General features: G+C 41.8%; 1 protein-coding gene across 1 annotated transcript in view; it reads right to left on the bottom strand.

The window, feature by feature from the left end:
- CFTR (CF transmembrane conductance regulator) overlaps window positions 1–23116 on the bottom strand; it is a gene marked incomplete at both ends in the record, with an annotated part of 90697 nt that extends 67581 nt beyond the window's left edge. The window contains 5 exons of the mRNA XM_080627934.1: window positions 756–845; window positions 1764–1979; window positions 9118–9229; window positions 10181–10291; window positions 23064–23116. Of these exons, the coding sequence (XP_080484060.1) occupies window positions 756–845; window positions 1764–1979; window positions 9118–9229; window positions 10181–10291; window positions 23064–23116 (582 nt within the window). The remainder of the gene's footprint in view (window positions 1–755; window positions 846–1763; window positions 1980–9117; window positions 9230–10180; window positions 10292–23063) is intronic.
- Window positions 23117–25403: the final 2287 nt, after the last annotated feature.

The raw sequence follows: 25403 nt of genomic DNA, 5'->3' as shown, positions 1-25403 counted from the left end.
GTGCTTAAAGTAAATACACCCTGCATTTCCAGCCATGAGTCTACAGTCTCTCTGATCTTGCTTCTTTCGTAGGAAGCAAACCTTGTACTACCAATGGGCCAATCAAACACGTGCCAAATGGGAGTTAATAGACTTTCCAGTTTCCAAAGCCATTAGCCAGGATTTACCTCTGTGCCTTTTAACAAAAGAGAACTTCTACAGGAAACTCTTGGAGTATTGTCTAACATGGATGTGTTGGGAATGATTCCTAATAAGGTGTTACATCAATGGTTAATCACTTTTAGAAGAGTGAGTAATAGTAGCAACAGGATGCTGAACATCATCACTTGTTCAACAGCAGGAATGGACTGGATCACCTTAGTAGAAAGGTACAGTCATCAGGAAAAGAGGATGGAAGGATTGAACCAGCAAGTTATGACCTCTATGAAATCAAATGCATAACCAAGAGTTTCCCTGTGAGGTTCCCACTGGACTGTAGAACAAGCATTTTTTTATGGTATATCTGGTTTTTAGGTTTCCTCTACTAATCAGCATAGGAGGTAAAGGACATCGTAAGTATGAGAATGAGCATTTCCAGGACCATGTGCTAACATATTTTTTTAAGGTAGTGATTCATTTTATATCTACAATAAGCACTCAGTGCAGTTCATCATTTATGCTCCTTCCTTCCTTAATATTTGCCATGAACAACTCGAAGTATTGAATTTGTATTTATTTGATGGCTCACCAAGTGGATTAAACAACCAATGACGTACCTCGTCAAATTTGTTCAGATTGTTGGAAAGAAGACTGACCAATTGTCCAGTACTTATTTTATCTAGAACTCTGCTTGACAGTTTTAAGATCTGTAAAAGAAAACAAAACCATAGAAAAATGGCCATGTACCTTGTCCCCATAAAACAGAATACAGATGAAAATGACAAGCAGTGGTACAGTAGTATAAATAACAATTCACTTATCTACTTATGTTATAAAGAAAGTCTCATTAAACTTGTTATTTATGTCACTTAGATTTAATATAGCCATTAAATTCTTTTACAGATATTGATCTATCGACTTAGTCCTTGCTTTCTGTTGAATATTTTATGTATACAGATATATATGCAAATGCAAGTTTTAATTAAGCATGCATGCTGTGTGCTGCTGTGCATCCTCAAAAATCTCCTACTGTGCCTATCTTGACAATTACTTTTGAAAGATGTTTTCACAGTGAGCTTTATACTAGAGTAACTAACATGTTTGTCTAAATTATCTGCTTTTGGTATTGATAAAACCAAATACCTTTTTAAATATTTGGATTTGTGACATGCAATCCATCAATATCTGTTGATTCTTCAAGCTATAGAGATCTCACACAGTATCATTCAAACACAATTCTTTCTATGTTATATTTACTGTCTAAATCTTCATCTCTAATCCTCTTTTGAAAATATTCTTTGGCCACCACAATGTATGTTATTCTTCCTTTGCAATACACGTGCATAACAGGAGCACAGTGGTATAACAATTAAGGCATCTTACCACATATTCAGCAAGTCTGAACTCACACAGAGGCTGACTTCAGTCAAACCAGCTCTAGACAAGTATTTAATTCTTTGGACTTAGGAAATGGAGAGCTGTCAGAAACTGCTGTTTGCCACGTTATTCTTTTGTGTACTTTGTGTACCTTGACTAACAAACCCATCAATCTTTCAACAAACTGGCCTAAAAGTTACGTAGGCTACAGTCAGATGTTTGGCTTTGAGTGTAAATGAAACAATTACCTTCTTATAAATCAAGCTAAACATAGCTATCCTCATTTGCATTCCTATATGATGAAGACCAAATATAGCAGGGTGCAAGAGCAGTGTTCTCACAAGGAAGAGAAGGCACAAGCCAATGCCCAGGTAGTATGCTATGGATCTTTCACTGGAGTTATCTGGATCATAGGAAGCTATTATTCGTCCCAGCAAAAGGGGTTGCACAGATTTGGTGACTTCCTGCAGATGGAAATGAGAAACACAATTTTGGTCAGTAGTTTGTTCACTTTTTCAAAATAGTTAACATTTTTATTTCAACCAACTGAGATTTACAGCTTAAATGTGGAAGCCAGGTCTGTTTGCTGTGCATACCATGAAAAGCTGCAGTAATTGCACAGAAGAACAGACAACTCACTGCTCTTATCTGGGATGCTCCTGCAACCCCATCAGAGCAAATCTAGTTTGCAAATTTTGTTTGAACATTTCCTATAAAAGTGACAACTGAGATCAGCTTCCACATTTACTTTCCGGAGTTCTGATGGATTAGACACACAACTGAATCCAGTTTAGCAGGCTGGATCTCTGTTTTGGCCCTTAGGGAACAGTTCTCACTGACACTTTACCAGACTTATAGGACACAGGAAGACCCAGAGCTCCTGAAATGAACACCAGCAGAACACAATGAGGATGCAGCTAAACCAGAAAGTAAACAGAAATGGCAACAGAAAAAAAAAAACAACAAAAAACCCAACCAAAAAATACCAAACAAAAAACCCCTTAACACCAAAACAAACAATTTGTATCATTCTACTCAGTTCTAGACACTGTATTCAGGATTGTAGCAAAAGCAGGATGAGAGGGTCTAAATGGTAGGGGAGGCAAGTTCAATAGAAGTCGCAGAGAGAAACCACCCTTTCTGCATTGTAAGCCCCAGCACTTCCCATCCTGGGATGAGCAACCTAGTAGAGAACCAGAGCAGGAGAGGAAAAAGAGGCAGTATCAAACTGCTAAATTGCAAGGCATCCAAACTATTTGCTGTAGCCCTGACTTTACCTTAGCCCAATATTACAGTTGTCCTCAGCCTCCTGTGCTGTTGTAATTAAACCCCGTACAGAGACTCAGAGAGAACTAGTGAAGTTCAGCTGTAATTAATGCTTTACAGTGATAAATAGATGGGAAAATCCCCTTTAATTTTTTTCCTTCTCCTTTAGGTTCCTTTTAGTCTCTTGTACATGAGCAACAGTCTTTACTGTAAGCCCTTTTGAATGTCACTGTTTGTGGAACTGATATTCACCATTCACTTCTTCCACAGAAGAGGTGAAATTTTACATCTCAAATAGCATACCTGTTCTCACTACATTTTCCATATTAAACACCACTCTGCCTCAACACAAATGCTGTAAATCTGGAGCCAGCTTTGTCAAAGACTCAGTGTTATTAGCAGGCAAAGGGAGGAGTGTTTATTAAAACACACATGATCCAAGGCAGCTGTGCTTAGACCATATGCATCCCTAAGAGGCAAACCAAAACTCCCCGAAACTCACAAAATACAAACAGTCACCTCTCAAGGACAATGAGGTGCTTTCATACTCTAAGAGATTCCAAGATAAGCTTTGATATATAGGCTTAAAATAGCAAGATTTCTTTTTTCTGTATTTACTCTTATTCTAGTGAAAATGCCATGCTCTGCTGCTGTGTTTGTTGTGACTATAAAGCTATTGCATACATGCTTAGCTCACTGGAAAAAAAAAGTGATTTACAGACTAAGGGTAGAATAATGGCTGGCAATAAGCCAAATCATTTGCTATCTCATGGGGCATAAAAATCCACTGGTTTACAGTGGAGATTTATCATCTTACTTACCAAAGATATTATTATTTTGTCTATATAGAAATGAGAGCAGAACTACCTGGGTTTTATTTTTCCTCTTGTAACCTCAAAATTAAGCACTGATATAAATATGGATAAATAAACTGATTAGAATGACCTGCCTAAAAAAAAGCAGTGAGATCTGGGTACCTAGCTTAAAGTCCGGTTTTCAAGAGTCACGTTTTTCCTTCTTCTGTCCTTGCTCTTCCCTCTGCATTTGCCACAGGCCATTAAGAAACTCAGAAACATCCCTCTCACAGAAATCTTAATTAAAAGAGCAAAGATCCGAAGTGAGAGTTTGACGCAGGATATGGTGTTAATCTGACCCGGTATGGCTACTGTTACGCAATGAGAACTTTCACATTACGTGTATCCCCCATATGCTCTATCACTCTGCATTTGAAGACAATAATGCACATCTCTGGTTTGGCATGTGTCCAAGAAGTGCTTCAGGACTTTCGTGTCCTTCCCTGCCTCCTCACTTACACCCGTGACCTATATGCGAGAACTTCAGGAAATCCTCATTAGGGATATGACACTAAAACTATTTCTAAGTTAATGTTAGCAGCAGCTGTGCCTGAGTGGAAATATACATTTCACAGAGATGAATATAAGAGAAAAACATAGGTAGAATCAAACTGATCCTCACAGCAAAGCACCCAGTTTGGTAGCCAGTATCATGATAAGAAGCAAGATCTTTGTTTCACCACCATACCACCTTTGCTTTAAATTGCAAGACATGTCTGCTGATGAGGTGAAGCATGGAAGCTGTTTCAAACAGCAGGAGAGCAGATACATTAAATGCAGTAACTCAACGTGCTTAACACAACACTGTTTATGAGGGGGAGCTGTTAGTACTCTAGGGGGCCAGAGCGCAAGTGCCCACCCTGCAACAACATCATTACCTATGGCGCCTGAGGGGAAAGGGAGAGATGGAAAACCTACTAGACCTAATGAGAGCAAAGCTGTGATGCCAGTTGCAATGACAACTACATAGACAGCAGGAATGTCAGCAGAGTTTAAACGACACTTCAAGAAAGGTGCTGTGAAAACAGCTCAGTGATCAGACAAGAGAAGAGCTGAAAGGAAAGTGAAGTTCAAAAGCACACGCAACATGATTGCACCTATGCCAATACGGCACAACATCCTGTCCCCATTCAAATTAATGGCAAAGCTCCCATTAATTTCCGTGAGCAGGGCCTGAAAAAAACACCAGCAGCTTAGGCAGTGATTTCTTCCTCTTACAGCTTTCAACAAAATGAAGATGAATAATGATTGAATCATTAAACAAATTTAAACTGAGACTTACTCTTTCCATATTCATTGAGAAAGGTGCAGGTTTTGTTTCCTATGTGCTGAATTGCACATAGAATCATAGAATCATAGAACTGTTAGGGTTGGAAAGGACCTTAAGATCATCCAGTTCCAACCCCCCTGACATGGGCAGGGACACCTCACACTAAACCATGTCACCCAAGGCTCTGTCCAACCTGGCCTTGAACACTGCCAGGGATGGAGCAGTCACAACTTCCCTGGGCAACCCATTCCAGTGCCTCACCACCCTCTCAGTAAAGAATTTCTTCCTTAGATCCAATCTGAACTTCCCCTGTTTCAGTTTGAACCCGTTACCCCTTGTCCTGTCACTACAGTCCCTGATGAAGAGTCCATCCCCAGCATCCTTGTAGGCCCCCTTCAGATACTGGAAGGCTGCTCTGAGGTCTCCATGCAGCCTTCTCTTCTCCAGGCTGAACAGCCCCAACTTTCTCAGCCTCTCTTCATACATACCTGAGATTTCTTAAAGAAATGGGGAAAAAACCACAAATAAACAAAGAATATGACTCAAAAATCCTGCAGCCCCTTTCTGTCCTCACCTGGTCTAAAATTGTGCTACATTAAAAAAGTCCTCACAGAGAAATCAACGCAGCACAGTTCCACACATGCATGCCCACAGAGACTTCACTTGCCTGTAGTCTTGGAAAGGAAGTTATCCTCAAACTGCCTGCAAGAGCCCTCAGACACTGCTTAACTTTTAACAGGAATGGATTACTGAGAATGTTTTGGCTGGCAGACTGCAGGAACACCCGTTATAGTGCAGAGTAGGCTAAATTTGTAGAACTGCTGTTTGGGGGGGGAGTGTTAAATGGTGCAGAAGAAGGCTAAAAAAATAAAGGCAGTAATAGAATGGCAGGAGCACATAGGAGACAGACTTGGGCAGGAGTTCACAAAGAAAGGGTCTCATCCCAGAGAAGAGTCACCAAACAAAGTGAAAGAGTATAGAGAGAAGGAGGATTATTACAGCCCCTTAGATAGCAAGAGGCCCTGTCCAGTATGGTTAACTGCCCTTCCTGCACAGACAAAAAATTGACTCATCAACTTCCATTCCAGCCACGCTGCCTCCTGCCAGCCCTGCACAACAGCCAGAAGGCAACCCAGGGTTTGCTGCAGAAAAGCCCTTTGAATGAGCACAGACATGACCGTAACCATCATCTCCTCGCCTTTCTCCATTCACAGCCCTCGTGTGTGGAGAAGGCAAGCATGGCATGTCTCTTCGAAACAGATCTGCAGCAGTGGTGACTTCACACTGAGGTGAATGGCAGTGAGAGGAGACCTGAGGGTCTTCACTAGTGACAAAAGTCCAGCAAGTCAGAGAGAAACACTGGGAGAGAATAAGCTTGGCTTGGGAGCTAATTTCTTAATTCCTCTATTTGCAATCAGAATTTGTGTACACACACATGACTGCATCTATCCATGAGAATGAAGCAAAAAGATAAAACGAAAAGAACATTTTCACTCTCAAGTTTTATTTCCAAAATCAAGCCTTGCTGCTGAGAAATTGCAGAATTGTTCTTTATGAGCCACATCTGGGAGACAGTCTAAACGTGACTGCAAAAGATTAAGGCCTACAAGGATCTTTTTATTCTAAATCCATAAAGCAGCATGACATGCTGAGGTATATTCTAATTTTTTTAAAGACTAAAAAGAATGTGAATGCTGCACTTTAAAGGGAAGCAATTTCCATTTTTTTTTTTAGATAATTTCTTCCTTTTTCTTTAGACTATTTTATTTTGTGACTTTCTGACTTTATTACCGACACTCATTTTCCCTGGACATGGTGTTAGAAGAGAAAAGCAGCAGTCATTTTTTTCATAATACTTAGAGGAAAATCCAATCTGAAGTGAAATGGTATTTCATTATTAACTAAGCAAATTAAACTAAGCTAACTGGAGAAGAGAAGCTGCGTGGAGACCTCAGAGCAGCCTTCCAGTATCTGAAGGGGGCCTACAAGGATGCTGGGAATGGACTCTTCATTAGGGACTGTAGTGACAGGACAAGGGGTAACGGGTTCAAACTTAAACAGGGGAAGTTTAGATTGGCTATAAGGAAGAAATTCTTTACTGAGAGGGTGGTGAGGCACTGGAATGGGTTGCCCAGGGAGGTTGTGAGTGCTCCATCCTTGGTGGTGTTCAAGGCCAGGTTGGACAGAGCCTTGGGTGGCATGGTTTAGTGTGAGGTGTCCCTGCCCATGGCAGGGGGGTTGGAACTGGATGATCTTAAGGTCCTTTCCAACCCGAACTATTCTATGATTCTATGATTCTAAATCAAATCAACAGTGATCCAAACCGGAAGATTTGCATCACTAGGAGTACTACTTAATAACTTACAAATATTTTACAGGACTTTCATCCCAGGACCCTAAATAAATTTACCTATTTTGTAACGTGCAAGATCAGCCTCTCTTTCACACAGCCATGTAAACAGGAGGAATTCCATGGAAGTTTATTGGGGTGGAACCATTCCAGCACAAAACTGAAGTCAGTCTCCAAATTCGATGCTTAACCCAAAAAATTCTCTTGCACCTGAACCACTGCCTGATGCACTAAAACTTTTCACCCTTAAAAAGTTTCTTTTGAATGCTGAGAAGTCTGCATCTAGTTAAGGACTTGCATTTTAGTTCTCAGGATATTCTTATTTATGTTTGAAGTGTTGTATACAAAATTATTAAAACTTGAGGATACAGGTGCTGGTGTGCTTTCACTTAGCACGTATCTGTCATGGCTGCCATAGAGCAGATTACGATCTTTCTGCATCTACCTACTAGATCTATCCAGTTTGACATTCCCCTTCTACAGAGGAGTCAGTAACAACTTCATGGGCGTGATGAGAATTCTCAACACTATTCTCCCCTTCCTACCTGGGAGGGGCGAGTCATTCTACTGGGCATGAAGGTTTGCCTTTTTATAATGCTCCTATTCTCTTAGACTAGTTCCTTGGGATACTCAATAAAAAGCCAGCAGAAAAGAGAAGTCTGGTTTTATAGCAAGCAATATGAACTTCATAGACACCTGTGGGCTACTGGCCATAAATTCCCCGTATGCTCTTCCCCTGCCCAATCCCTGGTCTTGAAAGTACAGCTACACTCACATTTAACACTAATGCCAATAGAATTAGCTCCTTTCTGTAACAACCTTCCGAAAATAAAAATCTGGCCTGGAGATCTGTCTCACATCTGAAAACAGTGAGTGTGTCGGACCACTGCAGGCCATTTTTAGGAAATTGCTTCCCTTAAAATGCAGCATTCACATTCTTTTTAGTCTATAAAAAAGTTAGGATATATCTCAGTATGTCACACTGCTTCATGGATTCAAAATAGAAAGAATGCAGCATTTTGAACAAAGAAGCACGGAGGGTAATCTTTCACTTTCAATACTAAATAGCAGAAACTTGAAAATAACACTGATACTTAGTGTGCATATTATCAAACAGTAATTTTCAGATTTACAGGCTGGCTATCCAACACACCTCGTGAGACATCATTAATAATAAACTATTTTCACAGCTCCTAACCCTAGTGATAGGATTGTCAAATTGGTGGCATTTTTAAGTCAGCGTAATCCTAACTAATATGTTGGAAAGGTGATTAAACAATCAGTTCAGACTTTCACATCAAGTTCATGATCATAAGCTTTGCAGGGCTAACAGCAGCAAGATCACATATTTCACATAGTTATTTATGCAGAATTGTTACCACTGATGAAGACAACTTGTTTATTGCATACATCTGAATAAATCATTTAGCTATGAAGTAGCTGACAGTCATTTTGACAAAATTGACCTAATCATGTCAAACTGCACTGTAATTTTTTAATGTAAGTGTAGAAAAAGATTTAGAAACTTCTTAATGCATAACATAAGAAAATAATTACTTTATTTCAGCAGTGATACAAAAATTCAAGTGCTCTTACCTGTGCTTGGAGAGGCATATGCCAGCACCTGGCACTACATACATTTCAGAATCATTAATATGTATGTTTTAAAGATGCTAAGACATTAGCAGAACATACTTGCTTTTTAATGAAGGTCCCTGAATATCTCTGTATTTATTATCTTTATAACCAATACCTAGAGCAAAATTTATAGCTATTCACAGGATTCTGTAAGTAATTCAGCAGTCCCTAAGACTTGGATCTATTTATGGAACACTAAAAGTTTACTGAAGATCAAATCTTACCCCTAAATATAACATAATTCCATAGAACATAAATTTCCAGAAAAAGCATCGTCGCAGAGCATTAATAAGTTTGGGTTTTTTCTTTGAAGTTGCCAGTTCTCTGTCCCACTCTCTGAAAAGGAACCAGAAAACAAGACCATTAAGTTGCATGAGCAAATACATGGGTCTACGGCTCTGACATACTTCAATTCACTCAAGTATATCCAAGGAGATTTAGCTAAGGTGACTAATGAAAGAAAGCTCTGCAGAGACCCCAAAGACCTGGCCTTCATTGGCTTGATAGATCAATAGAAGTTCAAACCTAGTTCAGCCACATATTTGGCAGTTTTAAATACTCAGCCATACATCACCCTGCAGGGAATTAATTCATGAAAAGGTCACATTGTATGTTTTAAAGAAACCTGCTGTACTTAAGACCAAAACACAAATAATAGGCAAATAAACGTTTCTGGAGGTCTTCCAGTCTGTAAAAAAGAAAACACCAACACAGCATCAAATATGTGACTCTTCTACTGCACAGCATTATTTTTAACCTGTGTTGCTGTGACAATAATTTTCTATTCAATAATAAATTGCTGATCAGAAGCAGTGTTTCATACAGCTCTCTTCTCCATTTTTCAACAGAATATTAAATAATCAGAATATTCGATTTATAGACTATCAAAATACATTAAGCATACCAATGTTCTCAATGCTTTTGAACAGTTTTGAGTACATATGTCACACCATAATTAAATTTAACTGGACTGGCACAGCAGTGCAGACATGAGCTGCCCCAGCACACCAGGGAAAGCTACACCAGTGGCTAGGAAGAGGGACTGGATTTAGTCACCTGTGTCTGAAAGAGACAAGTACCAGTATACAGCAATTTAGAGAATCTAGGTGTTACATCTACAGCAGCAATCCCAATCAGTTCCAAAGGACAACTGTGCACTGAATGAGAACATATTTAAGCTTCTCAGTGCATGCACCCAGTGCTATTTAAACCTTCTATCCAACATCTTTCTAGTGAAAATTGCAGTGTGATTCCTGAAACAAAGTTACTTCACTAAAGCTGTCATACCTTTCTAGTTTTTCAGAAAGATTATCAGCAGAGTCCGCGGACGGGATTTGGTAAATATCCGACAGCTCTAACCGTCGCCTGTAACCCTTTTTCAAAATTGGTTTTGTCCATCTAAGGGGGAAAAGAAAAAAAATCACCATTTTTTGAGGTTAATTCTGGAGCTGCATTGTCTCAGCCCGAATATTTTGCCCACAGCACCCAAGTATGTCTATGTGCACACACACACACACACATACACACAGAATATGGCATAATACACGGCAGCTCTGCATTACATTTACAAAACTATGCTGACAAACATAACATCAAAGCAGTAATTACAAAACTGTTGCATTTCATCAGTTTTGGGGTGGGATCATGCCCCAAACTTTCTGTTCAGGCAGCAGCAGACAAATGAACAGGGGATTGAGACCTTTGTACTGTATTTCTGAATAGGTGCTATGTCCATATAAACGAATAATATCTCAGAACTATAGTAAATTGCATGTATAAGTTTCATTCCTGTAAGACAGAAAATCTTAATATAGCTTGAGAGTTTCTTTGACAGCTTACATTGCAGTACACACTTAACAACACCACACCAGGACTTTCACAGGACTCGTCGTAAGATCTTCATTTCATAGAATCATAGAATAGTTAGGGTTGGAAAGGACCTTAAGATCATCCAGTTCCAACCCCCCTGCCATGGGCAGGGACACCTCACACTAAACCATGCCACCCAAGGCCTCATCCAACCTGGCCTTGAACACCGCCAAGGATGGAGAATTCACAACCTCCCTGGGCAACCGATCATATCTACATTTCACATTTCTTTTTTCAAATGTCACGTTTAAAAAATTAGTGCAAATTTAAAGAGCATGCTGAACTAAACCAGAGCAAGAAATAAACCTCTACAGTGGCTACTCTGCAGAGAAAATATTTGTAAGCTATTACTAATTTTCATGGAATCATAGAACAATTTGGGTTGGAAGAGACCTTAAAGATCATCTAATTCCACTCCCAGTCCCACATGCAAGGACAATTTCCCCTTGTGTTGGGGGCCCCAGAGCAAAAAGCAGTACTCCTGGTGGGGTCTCTTGAGAGCAGAGTAGAGGAGCAGGATCACTTCCTTCGACCTGCTGGCCACTCTCCTTTTGATGCAGCCCAGCACACAGTTGGCTTTCTGGGCTACAAGCGCACACTGCTGGGTCATGTTGAGCTTCTCGACAACCAACATCCCCAAGTCTTCCTCCTCAATTTTATCAAACAATTCAGCTCCTGAAAGCCCTATGAATCCCCTACTGCCAACTTGTACAAAATTTTGCAGCAGGTTCTGTTGGAAAATCATTTTGAAAGCACAGAACTAAAACAAAACACAAACAAGCAACCATAAGAACTAACGGAGTATTTTAAAGCTATTGGAGTTTCTGGTTTACTGCCATTGTCAAAAATATTTCCTCAAAAGAATGAAATACCTGCAAACGAAGTAGCTTGTGGTTGATTGCTGTCATGCTTCCATATGTAAACAGTTTGTAAAAGAACCCAAACACATTATTTATGTTTATGATAAAAGTTATGATCTGCAAAACCTCAATCATTTCAGAATGTTTTGCTTTAAAGTGTCAACATAGACAAAAGTTAACAAAATTGAAAAAAAGTGCAATAATGTTTCACACGGTCCCTAAAAATGCAAACGTCTAATTGGAGATGCTTACCCATACACCTGTAAGAACATGTCTCTCACACAAAGTAATCCATATTCTCAATTGCTCAATTGCCTCTGAAATTAGACACCACACAAGTGCAAAAACACCTTAGCACAACAGTCAAAGCCTATCTGTGTGCAACTGTGCACACATACACACTCTAACGCTTACTTTAATGAAGTTATGAATCATACGAGACATCAGTCTATAAGCCCTGTAATTCAGTAAAGCACAAGGATATTTCCCAAGTGAGCAGTTACATCACACCCACTGCAAACAGATCATGTTCTAAGAAATTAGAATATTATCCTTCATGTCTGCAATCATACTACTGCTTCAGACGAACCATATGGGCTTTAGCTCAGTCCTTGACACCCCAGTGGCTGAGAAGCAATACATGCTTTGCAGTATGTTACAACAAGGCAGCTAAGGGAGCCTACTTTGGAGAGTTATTGGCAAAGTATCCATAAACTTTACTGAAAGCAAGGGCCAATGTTTTCAGGTGTGTAATGAGATGGACTGGGAGAAAGCATTTTAATTTAAAATAATACTGTTATGTGAAAGTTTTTCATGGCCACTGCAAATGATAAAACACTGATTTCTATTTTGGCAGCTCCTGACAGCAGAAAGGACCAATTGTTACTGGCTTTGTGCACATCTTGTGGAGAAATAGCTAATCCTTGTCTTTTGGGAACAGAAACTCTCAGGGACTGACTTCACCAGAAGTTCTGTACACACATATTTTGGCAATGATAAAATGAATACAAGTTATGGGACACTAAACGACTACTGCAGCAAACGCAAATAAGTAACAGGACTTTCTAAGCAACCTCTTTAATCCCCAACACCATAGCTAAGTAATAACCTTGCTGAGCCCCTTAATAATGCTTTGAGACTGCAACAAGTAATTCCCGACTTGTCTTGACAAAAGAGAAATGCTTTACAGTTTCAGACTTTGTATGTTTTTGGAAAATATGTTTCCACTACGCATCTGATTTTATTTATACTTCTGATTAGCACCTACCCTGACATTTTGCCACTGTTAGAAATAACAAAACATGACTGCATTCAGAAAGTAAGCAGAGTAGCTCTTTTATTATTTGGGGAAGGCATCTGCTTAGCAGATCTACTGTACTCCTAGAAATGTCTCTTGTTCTACTTGATGCTTAACCAGGTGCACTCCTTAGTGCCACCTAAATTATGTGGTCCCTAAACCATTGTCCTCTCCCAAGTCAACCAATTTGATACAAAGATAGTGCAGCCCTTGTCCTCATCTCTGCTCTGCAACTATGATAGATGACTCCTTCAGCCAGCTAAGGAGTGGTGCTGACACCTTCCTCTAGGGTCCTCCTGTTCTGCAGTCAGGTTCCTACCACAGGATGCTGGCAGGGCTTGCACAAAGGTGTTCACCTCCCAGCTGCCCTGGCCTTCCTCAGAAGTCGCACCCTAACTAGATCTGGCCAATTTGCGAGCTGTGCCAAGTGGCTTTGGGTTGGAGTGGTAATGGTGGGAGGAGCTGGCCTGTCACTTGTTGTTTGTCTCAAGGGAGATTTTCAACAGCTGCTGGGGTTGTGTTGTCAAGAACTGCGGGAGACAGTATGTATTGTATTAAAAGGAATGTACTAGACCTAGAATACATAAATATCTCCTAAAATTAACCTTTTGCCAGATTCCAATAGCATCCAGTTTACCATTATGCTCTGGATTCTTTGCAAAGTTTTGAAGTGCAAAATGGTTATAAATTGATTTTAACTGGCAAGATCATCTGTAGTTGTCGATGTTTCTTTACCACTAGGTAACACAGCTCAGTCAGAGCTTGCCAGTGAATATGGCTCTTCTATTTTTTGGTTTAATAGAAACAATTTGTCAGCATTAATTCTGATTTTTTTCTTCTTGTGGTTGCTGAGAACGAGAAAGTTATTTTGAAAGAAAGAGAGCAAGAAGGAAAGGAAACAGATTGGCTTTACAGCATTACGTTAGCAAATGCCACCGGATTACTGGCTGGCATTTAATGAAATCTTTCACAGAGAAACCCGTAGTGCTGTCAGTTTTGCCACTAACTAGGAACGTTATTATGAGTACACACACATGAAACCCAGCAGGAGACAAGTTTCAAGGGTGTACAGTAGGAAACAAGAAAAGAAGGAAAACAAGTTGCATCTCTATTATTGATTGTCTGTAGCAAAAAATACCTTATGAGCTTAGTGTGTAAATATCATTTCCATAACATACTGTTTTAACTTCTCTTTTGGCAGATTTCTAATGACCATTTCTTTGTCGTTCACTTTAGCAGTATGTAATAGATTTCCTACTACAGCTATTTCTTTCTCCAGCACCTTCAATCCCATTTCACTCAAACAAATTGTACCAATAAGACAGATGTCTTTGACTTTCTAGGGAGTATTAACACAAACTGTTAGCTTATCAATGGGATTTGACTCTCCCTTAAGGCTACTTTGCATGCCACTGAAGACAGAAGGAGCCTCTGTGTTGCTAAGCCACAACAGGGCACAGGGATTCCCCATCTCAAATAGGCCTGTCAGGTCAAGAAGCATAAGGTGTTGGGATCATGACAGAGCAGCAAGGCTGGACTATCCACGACCTGCAAAGCAGAGCAGCTCTCCCTCAAGGGCCCCTGATCAGGCTGGTCCTATTTCAGCGTGTGTCCTGTGCACAACACAGCAATATATACTGAGCGGCGTGAAGGTGACCATTGACTTCACTTCCTTCTCTTACAAAGCATTGATACCTGTGTGCAATATAGTTAGGTATAGTGCCTGCAGCAACTAAGGAACTGGACTTAAATCTTGAAGGACACAGAGCAAGAAAGATGTCTCTGGCTTTATCTTATCACTCCTTTTAACAGTCTGGGGGAACATAATCAACCCATGATTTGCCTGTTTCAAGAGGTGTTGTAGAGCCACAAAAACCTACTGACAGCAGGCAAAGACTGAGGTACTACATAGACTCCCAAAGGGTCAGACCAGCTTCTGTCAGAGGCTCTGCATTCCCATGCTCTCCCAAAAGATACCCATCACTCTGCTGCAGAACAAATTGTAAATTGTTGCTTACTTTGTACTGGAAGTGGCAGCTCTACTACACTCAGAACTGTATCTCCAGGAGACTCTCTGCACTACCAGCCCTCTGAGCACCCTGCAATGCAGCTGTGATGGGTGACACTAACTCTGCACGATCCTTGCTAATAGATGGGACAAGCCATCTTACCCACAGAGCACAACTGCCAGGCACTACAGCCTAATTCCTGCACCTTGGTTACCCTTGAGTAGTGTTGGAGGTACCGTGTTTCAAATTGTAACCTGCTGAAATAGCATGTTCTATATTCTGAAAACTATATCAAACCTTAAGCATTTTCCCCTTTAAAAGCAAATGCAACACTCTGAGCTTGTATTTTACACATAATTATTACAGGGCTTCAACAATGGAAGGTAAATGCAGACCCCACTAATGTCTGCTTGTTTGTTGTTTTTTCTCAGATCACAAAAATTAAGATATAAGTTTCTTCACTAATAAACAGTTCTTCCCCATGAGCTGTTATTTAACATGGAAAATATTTAGCTGCAATATCATCGACTCTGCCACTAGCTGTGAGCAGCACCATTTTAAGAATAATCAATGTTCTGCTGAAACCCCAGGATTTCAATAGCGAATCTTAATTAGGATTACTCCACAGCAATTCTTCAGGAAGGCTTGCCTTTTCATATCTAGTTTTTGCAAAGTGGCACTTCTTATTATCTAATCTCTAAATGCTTTTTGAGATTAGATTTTTAGCAGAAATTGAATATTTTCTCCTTACAGTCAGTAAGATCGTCAAAGTATTTTGGTTTGCAGAAGTACCAAGAGCTATTTCTGAGAGAAAACAAAGCACATTAGGGGTACGAAGATATTTGGGTAAGATACAAACACAGAATACATTCAGTGTATTACAATCTGTCAGTTGTTTAGATACCCAAGTCAAGTGTAATATATGCCTCAAATAATTCTTTAACAAAGCTATCAAAATAACATAGTAGTGATGATGTGCTATGAACAGGGTTTGCAAGGCTATTTCAGCACATACCTACAGTGAGACTCTAGGAGAGGATGCTTCTTTATCTTCGCTTTTTTTCTCAGTTATATATCCTACAGCAAGAATAAGAGAGATTTCTTTTTCCTAGTCCTTTGCAAGACCAAGGAACATTGCAGAAAGTTTGCATCAGTGACACAATTGCAGAGCTGTGCTATTCATGATTGAACTGAATTTTAAAATCTCCCAGATTGTCACTAAAGTGACAGCAACAAATTTCACCCAATTTAGTACTCCACTGACTTAGCCATGCATTTATAGCTACATTTCATAACAAGTTAGCATACAGTTGCGCATCAGGTGCAATGGCCCTCTCCAAATCTGTAATTTGTTCCAGCCCCAATGACTGATATGTTGGGGGTTTTTTTGATTGTTTGTTTTCTTTGTATTTGTTACCTCTAGAGAAATAAAAGCATTCCAGATTTTATAGATTAACCTTAAACTGACTTAAGTCAAACCAAGATAAAGTGAAATATCAGATTGACTCCAATACAATAAAGGTTCACATCCTTCATTTTAAAAGTTAAAAAAAAAAAGAAAGAAAACAGGGTATAAAAAGAAAAGTGCCAACATTAAAACATGGGGATACCAGAAATCAAGGACCTTTCCCACCTGTCACTTAAGATTTTCTCCTAAGGCATGCCCTTGCCCATGGAGTCAAGGCATTAGTATTGTAGCAGGCCATGCCAAGCACTGCCCTTCTAGGATCAATCCCCTCTCCTGCCTACCCTCTCCTGAAGGAAGGATGTTTACCCATATCTGACAGCCAGCAGGGTTCTGGTTTCAAGGGGAAAACAATGCTGCCTAAAAATATGACCTAAAAGCCTACTTACTCTTTCCTACTTTTGGGAGTTTCATGAAAACGCAGCCATGGTTTAGGTACTTGCCGACTGTGAAAATGCTCATGCAGATCTTTTTGCTTATATGAGAGGGAGTGATATACAAACACAGCCTGTGAGTTTTTGCTAATCTCACCCAGGCGTACCCCCTCTCTCCTGGAAGGCAGTTGAACTGCATCTGAAAGTTTACATAGGAAAATTTTGCAACACGTATCACTAAAGTCTTCTTATACGCTACAGCTTAATTTGACTTTTGACATTTATTTTAGAGGACATAATGGGACATGTTTTTACCTAGATGTCAGGTACCATCCTGCCCCCACAACCAATATACCTACACATACATGCTGCAAAACAGAAGGGGGGGGGGGGGAGTGTGAATTAAAAACAAACAAACAAGATAACAGCAACCTGCAGAACTCCTCTGCAGTAACTCATGCTATTCTCACCAGTTTGACAATTAGCATACTAAAAACATTCAGATATTCAGAGACTGAGACTCTTCTGTATAGAAGAGGTGATAAGTGTTCATGTAGAAATATGCTGAAGTAATTCTGTTACACCAGAAATACCCGTGCTATTAGTGTCCTAAGACAGTAGATCTCAGGCAGTCTGCACTGAGCCCACCACATGCTCTCGGGATCCTTGCACACCCCACTTTCTTCTCTACACAGCTAGTAAACTTCTTTTTAGCCCATCCTTTGAGCTACCTACTTAGACCTTAAGATCTTCAGAACAGACTTCCTTATCAAATGTTTTCCAGTGCTTAGTACAGTAGACTTCAAATTTCTGCTAGGGCATTTAGAAGGCCCTGTAACACAGATAATACTACTTTCCCTGTCGTTGCCTACAGTATCTAGAAACGAATTCAAGGATGGGACGGATTATTTTCTACCCCACCAAAATCAAATAAGCATGGAGGAGAATAAAAAGGTCTACAAATCTTTTAAATGCTTAATCATTTAATTTTGAATATCGAGATGGCAAGCCTTCCTCCTGCAGGAGGAAAAGCAGCTTTACATGTGTTTCAGAAACTCAGAAGCAACGTAATACAGGCAACTGTGCTTTAGAGATATAAAGCAGCCAGAGAAGGTCACTGTGCTATGCAGGGTTTACACTTCTGCTCATTAGACCAAAGATGCAGTATCAGGCTGAACCAAGGAGACATTAGGTCTTACTATCAGAGTGGCTATGGCTAAAATTATTTCAGAGTAGGAGACTCGGTATCCTTTCTTTGGCTCACTTCAAGTTTCATATTCTACTTTGAAAATATTAATAGAAGTCAAATTTCAAAAGGAGTCCAAAACTTGCACACACATCTTTGAACCATCTGGGGGCTGACTTTCAGAAGTACAGAAAGCTTGCTGTTTCACACGTCTGAAGTGCTGGTAGACCAGCAGGTCTCCAAGGACCATTTGTGGCCACAGACAAATTCACCACGCAGTCTCATGAGGCCATAATCTGTGCTGTAGCTGCAACTGTGCTTGGTTATCACTAACAGCCAGGATTTATGATTATCTGGGATCACAGGAAGACAGGTCCTCAGGACCAGACCCATAAAGGGCCTTAAGAATATACTGTGAGGAATTTACCTTATGGAAGTGTCTAAGCCAGCTGTCCCTGCAACTGAGCCATCACACTGTGCAATTAAATTTACCTGCTCTTCACTGGCAACATACACAGAGGCTCCCTACTCAAACAGGAAAAATAAACAAGAGGCTACAGCTAGGTATTGATAGGGGATGCTCCAAATACATGTTGGATATGATAATTTCCAGACACCTGCTCTCTGGAGTGAAATGTATAGACATGATTTAGGTCTTTAAGCTTCCTATACAATACCCAGGATTTCTAGGAACTTGAGACAGTTTCACAGGAAGTTCTGAGTACAAAATGTGCACATTAAATCCCAAAGTTCTCCAGGAAAATAGACACATAAGACCTTCTTTATTCAGGAATCAAAATATTAAGTACCTTCTTGGTATTAAACCTTCAGATGCATAGTTCAAGGATAGAGCAGGGACTGGCTAGCGCAGGTCTGGCTTTAGTTTCTTTGAAGAGATTCAAACTAATTATCATGAGAATGCCTTTTCACACCAGAAACTGTCTTGGTCAAGGCACTCTCAAACCTACAATTACAACTGAATTAGTTTAGAAAAAGAGAAAGAATAGGCATGACTGTAGCTCATGGGCTAGGTACTTTCAAAACTTAAGTCCTGAATTCTGTTATCTACCCTAAAGACTACTAACAGACTTTGTAACAAGTGCACTCAGAACAGAAAACAAGTTGGATTTGCAAACAGGTTTCTTACCCACTGGACTACATTGTCACTCTTATGCTTTAAAAAGAATAGCTGAGCCAGAGATAGATAGAGAATTAAAACACCTTCACTACCATACACTGGTAACACTAGTCCTACTTCCCAGAAGAGGTGAGGTGGAGAATTGAATTCCTTTTCCTACCCCTCCCAGCGCACACGTAGCAAAGGAAGGAATCCAACATTTATCCCCTATAGGCTAAATTGCTCTTGGAACCACTGGACAGCTGCATAAACAGGTGGCAGGTTACTATTTTTCTGGTTTGTAAAAACAGAAGCAACTAGAGCAAGTCTGATTGACTGAGCCCATCAAAAACATGACACAAAAGCTGGGTTAGTCCGTATTTTTCATTTGAATTTAATAATGAATAAGGCACTAAACTACTCAGTCCTGCCAAAACAGATGTCACATTTGGTATATACCAAAGCAAAAGCATACGTCCAGAGAAGCTATGGCTGTCCCATCCCTGACAGTGTTCAAGGCCAGGCTGGATGGGGCTTTGAGCAACCTGGTCTAGTGGAAGGTGTCTCTGCCCGTGACAGGGGAGTTGGAACTGGATGATCTTTAAGGTCCCTTCTAACTCAAACCATTCTATGATTCTATATGCTTAGAGAGTTGGACAGGAGCACAAGGATTGCCTTTTCTGAACTTGTATTTAAATATCTAAATTTGCACATTACAAAAACAAAAAACCAATGACAACAACAACAAAAAAACCACACTAGGATTTTCACAAAGTTGCAGCTGTTTCTGAAACTCCAGCAATAACTCTGTGTTCTGGCATCCAGTTAAAAATTGATTAATTAATGATACTTCCTTATCTCAGTTAATCTACAATAAAATTAGCTCATTGCAAAGCACTCTGATGTTGTTTGTTGCAAAAGGTACGGCCTTGACCCTACAAAACTCCAAGAACGTAAGTAACTGTTGTAAAGACAAAAGTGAAGTTTCACAATGAATACAAAGTTAAGCAAATTACCATCTGACTGCTTCTGCATAAAACTCTATTCCCTTTAAATGAGACAGAAAGCTGCCAGTGCACAGCTAAATGTCTTGCTTATGGTTTGGAACAAAAGGGATCAACTCTGAAAATGTAATAAGGAAATTACATCAAAACACAAAAGAAACCCTGAAACCCCAAACATTTAGTAACTAGTGTTTTCCAATCGGCATCCTAATCAAAGATTTCACACAACTTGTCTCCACACCTCATTTCATAACCACCAAAACTCCATTTCTAAGCAGAAATTGTTGAAATTTTAGGATGACAGTTGATATCAGCAAAAGTTCCTGAATAATAACAACTAATACTTCAGTATCACTGCCGCTAACATGACCTTCAGCTTATTGCACTATATTCAGATTGGCACTTCACACATAATTGCACAGGAGCCTTCTATAAAAGTTACTTCACTGCAGCATTCTGCAATGTTGCACTTGAAAGCAACTATTTCATCCTCATTGGAAAAAACAACCTTTTTCCATACACACCTTTTTGGGCTTTTGGTTTTTTTGGGTTTTTGTTTTTTGAGGTTTTTTTTTAAAGAAAGAATTGACTACTTATTTCAGATATAATGCCCTTGAGCTCTGTCTCACACCGTTTCATAGAACTAAATGTAGGCATGTCCTGGAGTACCTTACTGAAAACAATCAGTATCAGAAACCAATGATGTGCATAGATTCAGTTAAAACACTCACAGAATATTCTCACATCTTAGAAAACCTTGTTCCAATCTCACTCATTAATCACCACTTTGTAGATGTTTCCAGTTGAGTGGACAGATCTCTTGATACTGATACATAGCAAGTGCTTCTGGCTTTGTAAAGGTCATCACAAATAATATACTTCAGCGTTATGCTAAATTTATACCTTGAAGAATATTTGCAATGCAATAATGTACCTTTTAATAATCTTCAGCACTGATCCTGACTACTTTTGATGAGACAGAAACTGATGGAATCCTTGAAGACCGAGGAGATATATTTTAAAACAAGCTAACATGTTTCATCACTGTAATGTATGTTTTTCAAATGCTTATTTATTTATTTATTATAAGAGAAAGACATCTTTGCTGCCAAACTGGATGTAAGTCATGTTATTCTTTTTATTTCATACAATATTTGTGAAGAAACAAAGCCTTTCACAGTGTATCTGGTAGTATCCATGTAAACAGAGACTTTGTCATTCACAGAAACATCATCGCAAAGGTATTAGAACCACATTAGATACTTCACAGATGTACACATGCAATATTGGTTGTTCTTACCCAGTGAACTGAAGGTTTACTTTAACAGCCTGGTTCTTCTACAAAACAATGTTACTGTAAAGTTTTGTAGAGAAATTTCTCTGCTCTACTCAATATTCATCATAAACCTCTCTCTATATACACTCACATACGTGGTAAAATATAATGTATCATGCATGATAAGCATAATTCAAACATTACTTAATTGACCTAAAGACTATGATTTTAAAAGACCAGGTTAGTCAGGCCCAAGGATGGTTAATTATGCACTTAATGAGCATGAACCACATCTGGTTTCAGCCACAGGAACTTTAAGTAAGGTAGGAATCAGAAGTATATTTGCTTTATCTTATAGGGGTGTTTTTCTTGACACCTTCAGCACCATAGGTTCTAAGAGAGCACTACTCTGATAGAAGCTTTACAAATAAATAAAATTAAATAGAACAAAGGGGCTAATATACAGACTTATATAATATTAAGGGGCTTAATATACAGACTTATTTTCTACAGATTTGTGTCTTGTACTTGACAGAAGCACTGACTGAGACTTCTATGGAGAATCTGTAAAGGCTTGCACCCCCATCATCCACACTCCCTGGCTCTAACAGCATTTGAGAGCAGTTGCAGCTTCTTTCCCACTGCAGCACCACTGGGGGACACCTCTAGGAACCTCACCTTTACCTTGGTGTTTGTAAAGCTTCAGGAACAGGCTACATTTGGGATCCTCCTCCACTATCACATCTGGCTAAAATGAGCCGAAGTGGGAGAGGCAGGCAGAAAGTGACCCATGCAGACCCACTTCCCTTAAGAAACTTTAAAAAAGGGTCCAGGCCAATCTGGAAAGGGAAGCTGTCCCAAAAGGATTGAAAAGTGAGTTAAAAACCCCCAGTTGTTCAGGCAGAGACCTCGCGCCAATGCTATGGTTTTACATCACGTGCTCCCATTTCAGTCACGATGTTCACGACTTACAGAAGATTTCCTCCCTCCTCTCCCTTCGGTGCAAAAGACCCTCCAGCAACAAAAGGGGGAACCAGCACCCCGGAAAAACCTGTGGCATGTGAGCCAAAGCCAGAAGGATTATTTGCTCTTTCCAGGTGGCAGTGTTATGTCTAGCATTGTCACATAAAACGTGTTCAGGCTTCTATATTGTCTAATAGAGCACACTGTGCCCAGGCGTTGGTATTGGCTCCTTCTTCCCTTTTTATTTGAAGTTGTGAGAAAGAAAAGGCGAAAGAGACTTTGCTTGTTAGGAAAGGCTTACAAGGAACTGTTTCCAGTACACTCACACACTGAGCAAACGCTGAAAACCCGAAAAGCCAAACAGAAAGAACCCTTGCTCCGAGAGCATTTCCCCTCAGCTCCCCACCATCCCGCTGTGTTTTCACAGTTTACAGTGAAATAACAGATTAACTACTTGAGCAATTTACCAAAGGTTGCTCAAAGTATGTCATAAATACATCTGTCCAGGTCCAGCGAGGGTTTATGACACCTGACAGACAGAGCCCAATCCGGGTGCTGAAAAGCCAGCAACAACAACGACAAAAAAAGCGAGGTCTCCTCATTCGGCACCGCGCTCCCCTCGGACCTTCCCAGAGCTGACTGGCGCCCAGCGCCCGGTCCCCAAAGCCCGACCGAACCCCCTGCCCCGCCGCTGCCCGCCCTGCCCGCTGCCCCAGGCAGCACGTGTCCCGCCGGGGCCGGGGCTCCCACCTGAAGAAAAGTTTGGAGAAGATGTTCGCCTTCTCCAGGGGGGACCTCTGCATGGTGCCCGGTGCGGAGCGGTGCGGTGCGCCGGGGACCAGCAGCAGCCGCTGGTCGCTGACACCTCGCTCGTTCACCCGCTCCGCGCCCGCGGCTCTCCCACCTTAACCGCTCGGTCGGCGACGCTGTCCCCGCCTGCCGCTGCCCCTGCCCCTCCCCACGCTTCTGCGTTGCCCAGGTTCAAAAGCGGGAGGGCTGGGGCCCCGGCAGCGCTGCCGCCGCCGCCGCCCCCCCGGCACCGCGCCCCGGGCGCGCCCCGCGGCTCCCCCCGCTTCCCCCCGGGGCCGCCCTCTCCGCCCTAGCTCCCTGCCGGCTCTCGGCCAGCCCGTTAACTCCACCTGCCGTTAACTCCACCGCGAGGCACCCCACGGCGGGTCCCCAGTCTGCCCCCAGCACCGAGCCCCTCGCCCGACCGGGGGCCGTGGGGCAGAAGCCGCCGCTCCAGACGCGCCACTCGCCGCCGCTGCGGGGCAAGGGGACAGCGCAGCGCCGAGAGCCGAGGAGCCCCGCTCGGGCACGGAGCACCCTCTGCCCCTCGAGCGCGCAGTTCCCTACGGCCGAGCCCGCCCCAGTTCACCGGCAGCCAGCTCGCAACCTCCGGGGCCCGGAGCCGGATTTAGCGGGCACCTAGGACCAAGCCAGGAGCCCCCGGACCCTCACATCCTCCCCGGCTGCCCTTACACCTGTGCGCGGCCCTTCGGAGCAGGGGTGGGCGGTGAGCCCGAGGGCTCACATGTGCACGGCAAGGGCCGTCATACTCACTGCAAAATACACCTGCCTCAGTTTTGCGAGTTTTCTGTCAGACACAGCTACATGGGCTGAGGGAAACGGGGACTGGAGGTGCATCCTTAAGAAGTTCAGCCCAAACACCCAAGTTTAACACTAAAGCTGTTTCTGAAGCATTATACACATGCTGCACAAACAAAATCACTGCTTTCGGAACGCACAGCAGAAAGCATGCTTAAGACAAAGATGACAATAAGCCGGAAAAAGTTGTGATTTAATTCTGTATAAGACAATTTTATTTAATGCTTTATTGTGATATTTACAGACTCCAGTTTCCTTTCACTTTTGCAACCTAAAAAAACACGGATGGCAAAGGTCACGGTCTCCTGAGCACGCAGCCGTCCCTTCTCAGCTGGTCTGTAAAGGGGCAAACGCGCTTCTCCACGGACTTAAGAGACCACGCTACAATTTAACGAGCTGGTCCTCTGCAAACTTCGCAGACATTTTTTATTTCTCTGCCTCCCGCTACACCCCGCTGTGTTTTCCTCAAGAATTTCTCTGCCTTGGCAATTCTCCCTCGCTGGCTGTGGATAGCCGAGAAGTGCCCTCTTACCCTGTCACCGCACCGGGCTCCTTTGTGTCTCAGACCTCCCTCGGATCCTCCGCGATTCTGCTTTATTAATGACAAACCCAGCAAGAGACGGGGGCAGGCAGGGCTCCAGGAAACTGTCCGCGCTCTATCCTGGCCTCAGACAATACAGCGCGGAGAGGCAGGGCCGAGTCCGGCCGGGCTCCACCGCAGCGGCGTGCAGCCCTTCCGCATCCGCCACCTAGCGGAGCCCGGCCTGGAGCACCCCGCACCGCACCGCACCGCGCACCGCTCGCTGGCCTTCAGGAGAAGCTGGGAGCAGCCCCTTCGGGCTTTTGGTGCCGGTCACGCCAAGACGGCACCTCCCGCCGTTCCCTGACGCGGCTGGTTGGTGTTGAGGATGCTCAAGTAGGAACTCGGATCAGGATTCTGATCCCTCCTTCTGCTAGAGCTGGGGCAAGGTCGTGATCCCATATGCTCTGTTCACCTCTGAAAGAAGCTCTCTGGCGGTAGGCTGTGGCATACAGATCATAGAATCACAGAACCACAGAATGGTTTGGGTTGGAAGGGACCTTAAAGATCACCTAGTTCCAACCCCCCTGACACAGGCAGGGACACCTTCCACGAGACCAGGTTCCTCAAAGCCCCATCCAACCTAACCTTGAACACTTCCAGGGATGGGGAAGCCACAGCTTCTCTTACATCACCTAACTCTCCAAAATTCTTTCACACCATTAGAAAATGGTGAAATGCTAATTTAAAGACAGACTGGAAACTGACTCTTCTGAGCAATAAACACCCCCCCTGCTAAGGGCTCTTTCCCTTTCTGGCCTTTGGATCTCTGGTGCAGGTGAATAAAGCAGGAACTGAGCACAGGATTAGACTTTTTAGTAGTTTACATTAGAAAGTGAAGTATGTTAGTCATTTAAAACCTTCCGTGGATCTGGTCCAAACTGCTTAAAATGTCAATGTCT

The sequence above is a fragment of the Psittacula echo genome, assembly GCF_963264785.1.
Source record: "Psittacula echo genome assembly, chromosome: 1".
Taxonomy (NCBI): domain Eukaryota; kingdom Metazoa; phylum Chordata; class Aves; order Psittaciformes; family Psittacidae; genus Psittacula; species Psittacula echo.
This window is presented reverse-complemented; position numbering and strand designations above follow the sequence as displayed.